This window comes from Actinia tenebrosa, unplaced genomic scaffold, assembly GCF_029948245.1.
Source record: "Actinia tenebrosa isolate PJP-AT-01 unplaced genomic scaffold, QUT_ActTen_1.0 PGA_scaffold12__29_contigs__length_12842862, whole genome shotgun sequence".
Classification (NCBI taxonomy): domain Eukaryota; kingdom Metazoa; phylum Cnidaria; class Anthozoa; order Actiniaria; family Actiniidae; genus Actinia; species Actinia tenebrosa.
This window is the reverse complement of record NW_028292572.1, coordinates 5,121,456-5,127,883: the sequence shown is the minus strand read 5'-3', so window position 1 is coordinate 5,127,883 and position 6,428 is coordinate 5,121,456. Positions and strand designations below refer to the sequence as shown.

General features: G+C 36.9%; 1 protein-coding gene across 5 annotated transcripts in view; it reads left to right on the top strand.

Moving 5' to 3' along the window:
• The first annotated feature begins 1,783 nt into the window (after positions 1-1,783).
• The window catches only part of LOC116299176 (cilia- and flagella-associated protein 46-like), a 107,674-nt gene continuing 103,029 nt past the window's right edge, over positions 1,784-6,428 (top strand). For all 5 annotated transcript variants that reach the window (XR_016119439.1, XM_089028208.1, XM_089028207.1 and 2 more), the window contains exons 1-6: positions 1,784-2,044; positions 2,280-2,411; positions 3,743-3,807; positions 4,646-4,810; positions 5,456-5,579; positions 6,386-6,428. The exon at positions 6,386-6,428 is cut by the window's right edge and continues 52 nt beyond it. Coding sequence is in view for 4 of the 5 variants with exons in the window: in XM_089028208.1 (XP_088884334.1) it covers positions 1,874-2,044; positions 2,280-2,411; positions 3,743-3,807; positions 4,646-4,810; positions 5,456-5,579; positions 6,386-6,428 (700 nt within the window). In the remaining variant the exon portion in view is untranslated. The remainder of the gene's footprint in view (positions 2,045-2,279; positions 2,412-3,742; positions 3,808-4,645; positions 4,811-5,455; positions 5,580-6,385) is intronic.

Sequence of the window (6,428 nt, the reverse complement as noted above, 5' to 3'; positions counted from 1 at the left end):
CACAGACAATGCAAAACTGCTCTGAGCAAGCCATACTGTAGAGTGTAGACCAAGACAACGCAATGAGCCTACACCCTTGTAGAATGCTAACAAGCAATGAAGAATTTGCCAATACGTGAGAGAGAAGACTGAGTCCACCATCTTATCAGATCAGGAATATGAAGCCAGAAGATTTAAAAGGAGCCGAGATTTTAGCAATCCTTCTCATAAACTACTTTACTTTTCAAAATATTTGACCCACCTACTCGATCGAGTACCAGGCCTCGCTCGTTCTAATCACGTGAGCTGAAGAAAGCAAGATTTCCGTCCGCGAAAACCCCGCAAACATAATTTACACACTCAAGAAAGAAGTCCAAAATGAATATAAATTTCCTATAAATGATTCTGAAGTCTGTAAACTTTGAGTGCATGGATTTTTTGATTTCTAAAGTATAAAAATATAGCTTTCTTGCATAGGAAGGAATAGGGCTTTTGCAACAACAGGTCACGTGACCATACCTCTTGCAAAAAGAGACTTCGTGTCAAAATGAACACCAGAAATGGAAAGAGCACCTCGATATTAGTAAGAAGGCAAAGTTTCAGTTTAGGACATGTAACAAAGGAGAAATGGTGTGGAATACAAAATCGAATATTTCATAAGGACTTGAATGGGGAAATGTGCTGGATGGCTAACATTTTCCCATACAAATCCTTATAAAATATTCAATTTTATATTCAATGCCATTTCTCCTATGGTCAACATTATGAGCTAAAACTTTGCCTTCTTACGTATATCGATTTCTGGTGTTCATTTTGACACTTTTTACTTGGGGTAGGGTCACGTGACCTGTCGTTGCAAAATTAAAGGCCTATTGTCATGGGGGACAAAATGATGGATTATTTTATTATTATTAATAATATTATTATTTTTATTTATTTATTTTTTTGCTTAAGAAAGGACGGCCTATTGCCCCCAGGAAAATCAATACTAGGGGTTTAGACTTATTAGAGGCGGATCCGGAGCAAAGGTGGGGGGGGGGGGGGGGGGGGTGGGGGGGGGGGTGGGAGGGAGGTGAGGGGTTGCAGAGGGTTCGCAGCACCCCTCAAGCCTACGAAGTGCCCTTTTATGTAACATGTAACACATTAATCATGCGTAAATGTTCATAAAAAACGCGAAAAGTACCAACGTATAAGACGCTTTAAGCTAGATGCAAAGGCCTTTTAGTTGGGTTCTGCCGTTTTTGACCCAGCATCCTTTAATATTGAACTTTTACGGAATAAAATAAAATCACTCTAATCAGGAGTAGCCGTTGTGCCTGGTCTAGCCTGCTGGTCGGTAATTAATCATTTTTAAGCATTTATTTCAATTAGGCGCGGGCAGATAAATCTAAGGCCCGTCGGGCAAGGTCAAAAGTATTGGGGAGGGGGGGGCTAAAACGCCCGACATATGTTTTAGTAACAGACCTAAATTTTCAGGTTAGTGTTCAATACACAGTAGTACAACAAAATTGTTTGGTTGGGGGTGGGGGGCACGCCTACTATTGACAGACTCTTGACAGTGTATTACGTATCACCTTACCACCACAGGTAGCAGGAGAAAGAATTACACAAATGAAATGGTTTTTTCACTGCCTGTCGCCCGCATTTCATGACCTTAGCTTATGACTAGCATAATTTTGTAATTTCCAGTTATCAAGATATCCAACATTGCACGACCGAGTCCGAAACAGCAGCCTGACCAAGCTTACCAACATTATAATTCCCGCTCTTTTCGTTGCCATAGCGATACCTCTAAATTCAAAATGGCGGAACCCTCTGGAAAAAAACGTAGCACCAGTCTATGAGATCCTGTTTTAAGTGATATAGGCGTTTTATCGGCTCAAAAAAACATCTGATGATGGATAACAATATAAGAAATCTTATCCACGTTGCTTTAGAAGAAAATAACTTTAATTCGTTAAATGAAGCATATTCAAAACTGAAGAAGGAGCGCCAGTCGCCAAGCGACAAGATCGATGCAGTGTCACCAGATCTCTTCACTCTTTGCGCTGAAACGGCATTTAAAGTAAGTACTTAGTGTCTAGGTAAGTATTTTAATTGCTTTTAGTGATGGAAACTTCTATTATTCTAGCATGCAATACTAAAAGGCTACGATAATTTATACCTCAAAGTTAAGCTTACTCTGTTGGGTTGTGTCGTTTTGTTGACATCAGTTGACACGACACTGGCGATTTTGAACAAAGACCTAAGTTCAATTTTATCCTTATTATTGTGTAATTACATTCGATATGCTTTTTTAGCTTGGTCTACGAGATATGGCAGAAGACTGTATCAAGATGTTTTTTATGAAGACACCTCCATCTAACCAGTTTTTATGTAGAACTTATCTTTGTCAAGCGCAGCTCAGTGTTCCAACATCTCCAAAGAAAGCTGTGAGTAAAGTAGCTCTACTTTTTTTAAACAGATTTTGACATCACCCCGTCATGATGAAACTTAACCCATCGACATTTATTTTTTTGTATGGCACTCCTAAAAATATCATCCTGTGCAAAATGTCATATTTGTAAGAAGAGTTTTAAAGACCAAATGTTAACCTTACTCTTATGCACTGGAAGGTAATAAGCTTGCTGTGCAATACAAAGTCTCAGTTTCTCCATACAAATCTTAGCAATTTATTCTATTGATGGGTTGCAAGCATTCCCAAGAGAGTCAAAAGACAAAAACATGGCGGCCATTGTGGTGCCGTTAACAATGGATGCTTATGAGAAATCTTTCGTTAAATGGCACCAACATGGCTGCAATGACGTAATGTGCAATCAAAGAATATTCTGTATATTACATTAGGCTCTGTTTAAACGGTTGCGGACAAATTTTTTTCACCAATGAAATGAATCAAAAATTTGACTAGTGCATACCATTTACATGCAACCATGAGTATCTTCTGTTATATGTAACCAGATCAATATAATGTTATTGGTTTCCCATCTGATCATGTGCAAAGCTTACTTAATCCCATGGCTTGCCATGCAAAGATCTATCTGGACAAGGTGTTTACATGCTACCTGTCATTTCTTTATCCACAGAAGTCAAAAATTTGATCTTGCTTTTACTGGTCCCAAATTTGAATGGCTAGGCATATGAATTTTTGTTGGGATAGCACAATTCTGTGTGAATGGAAAATCTGAAGCTACTTGTTTTTGACTGGTTAAAAATGTCCAGTACCATGTATTGAAACTTTGTCATCATTATCTTGTAGCATGCAGTCTCAAAGATTTTGTTACAATTGCCATCCTTTGAATAATGCTGCATATTAATTAAGTTATATGCAGTGATTAATATTTTAGCTAGGTCCCTCCCATCCCCTCCCCCATCCCCTCCCCTCTTTCCACAGTGCCTCTATACAGGCTATATTTTAGCCTAATGATTAGGGGTGGTTAAGTGATGTTCATGTGAAACCGTGATCACATTTAAAAAAAATTTCTGTGTAAATCTGCAATGACTTTTTTCCATGATTCTATCTAAAACATTCTCAAATTCATGAAACAAGATACTTAATTAAATTAATATTGAACTTTAATCAGCCTTAATTTTTGATCGCCGTGAACTGTGACAACCCAATACTGCCCCTAAACAATCTAAATACACATTAGAGTTTTTCAATTCATTGTTATAAATCTTGGTTGGATACTTTGCTTCAAAAATGCTATTAATTGTTGATTATTGCGTAGTCAAGCATTAATCTTAAGTTTGATAATGTTAATAGGAGCAGCTGGACAAAGCTGTTGATTACATTCTAAAAGCAATCAACTTTGCTAGAAAAAATCCAAGGTAAGATTACAGCCTTTCTCAATCACGCTCGCCCTCTAGCGATTGTTTTTGTCATGACAAAATAAGGTTTTGATGGACGTAAGCATTTTAACAATATTCCATAGGCATGTCCTCTTGAAAACTTTGTATTTTCTGACAATGTCATGGAAATGCTTGATTGATTGATGTCCACCAAAACCTACTTTTGTTGCAACAAACAATTGCTAGAGGGCGCGTGTGATCTAGAAAGGCTGTAATTGTAATGAGTTCAGACACTTATTATATAAGCATATCCTTGATTATAAGCACCACTGGTTATAGTACTGACCACATCATGGGTGGATCCAGGGGGGTGTCCTGTGATGCACTGTATACCTTCTAACACGGTAACTAAACTTATGCTTTTGTTGAAGTGATGCATAATATCTCTATATTATACCACAGGTAGCCCAAGTTCTGTGTGTCACATGATTCATAAGGCAATGTATGGAGATTTTTTAAACATCGTAATTCAAATATTTTGGAAATATTCCAAAAAATTTACAAACAAGCAAAAAAAAAAACAACGCCATGCAAGAAAGGTAAATTTTATTGAAATATTTCCATTGAATTATGGTGCTTAAAAAATTTCCATACATTGCCTTATAAATCATGTGACACACAGAGCTAGTGATTATACATTTGGGACCCCTAACCACCTTCCCCCCCCTTAAAGACCATTACTCACCAAATTGCATAATATAAACCCAGGTTCAAAAGTGGGATTCTAAGGCATAACCAGTGACCCAAGATCCAAGATAATTGTCAGGTTTTTTTTCTTTAAACTTTGCGTTTCATTTAATTATATTTTAATTTTCAGGTATTACTTTCTGGTATATAATGCATCAGTATTGTACTGGCAATTCTGTCGTCCTTTCCTCAAGCCCAGTTTTCGTCAGTACTTGGCAAGAAGTCTTCACCAGGTCGTTAAGGCTCTGGATGACATTGATGATAAAGATTATGACTGGAGAGCACAGCTGATGATGTATGTACTAGAATGTTGGGTTAGCTAGGGTAGGAGTTTTGTCATTAGGGTAGAAAAGGAATAAAGCATGCATGTCAGTTATTAATATATTGTTCGATCCCTAACCATCAGGGCCAAGTTGTACGAAGCCTGGATAGCGTTATCCAGCAGACAAATCCTTACAGTATGCAGTGGATAATCGGATGCTGTTTTCCAATAAATCCACTGGATAACATTTGTAGATTGGATAGCGCTATCCAGGTTTCTTACAACTGGGCCCAGTGCATTACAAACTATGGTAGGAAAATTTTTCAATAGCTTGCATTTATAGCTGCTTATTTTTTAATATTACAAATTTTTTTCTATTTAAGGAGTAAAACAGCACTAAATTTCAATTGTGGCATTCAAATAAACCCCATGGCATTGATCTTAATCAATTTTGCAAAATGGAAAAGTACACATTGCATGTTGGAGTATAAATAGCAAATCGATTAGGAAGTCAATAAATTAATTTTTCTTAATCAAGTTGTTAAAATCTGCTAAACAAACTTAGTTACGTTAAACGTTCCTCTGAGAAAAATAAATTTGTTACACAGTCATCGCATCTGTTAATTTGTCATGTACGTTCATTATATCAATATTAATAAAATGAATATATACTTACAGAGCTCTTATAGAGTGTCATGTCGACGCTGGACGTAAAGAAGATGCAGTTCAAGTCAGCAATGCCACACTATCGTTCACCAAGAGTTATGTCCCTACTCTGTACACTACTGTACTGGGTTTGCAGGCAAGTAGAAGCATGACCAACTAGAAACACTCTTACATAGTTGGCCAATCATAATTGAATATTGATATTCTATATATTCTACTTATAACTACTTCTATATCTAATTAAATTCATCCTTAAATGAAATCATGAGTAGCAAAGTTTTCTGTTTCCTCTACCTTTTTGTGTTTTTTGTTGTTGCTTAGTTGAAACTTTTAGTTCAAAAATAATTGGGGTCAGTAACTAGGTCAGATTTTTTTACAACAGTGGAAATGAGCTAACTGGGAACCCTGTGGTGCATTTGGGAATGAAAAAAATATGTAGGGTCAGCAAAAATCGGCAAGAAAATTCGGGACGGTCATGCAAAAGGAAACACACTTGTTTTTTTGTTTGGCCTAAAAGGTAAATTAGGGAAAATCGTACATACAATAGGTTGTCCAACTAAATTTAGAGAGAGGGGATGTGGTGAAAATTTTATTATCTAGTGCCAATTAATGTAGATGTGGCAATTAATAAGGTTTTTCCATCAGAATAGACCTCCTCAGCTCTGGAGGGCTCGAGCATAATGTTGTCCCATTTCAGACCATGTGTCATTCCCTTGAGAATAATATTCTGTTTGAGTTGTATCCATATTCATGTGTCTCGTCATGTGCAACCGAGCGCAAACCTTAATAAAAGAAATGATACTCTAGGGAATGACACGTGGTCTGAAATGGGACAACATTACGTCAGAGCCGAGGAGGTCTATTGCAGTCATCATGACATGATGACCAGATCCTGTGTTCATCAATATATAATGATAATGTTTTGTAATCCCTTTGTTTTAGATAAGGCACAGATTAATAGACATCTCTAAAGTCTCCAAAGAAA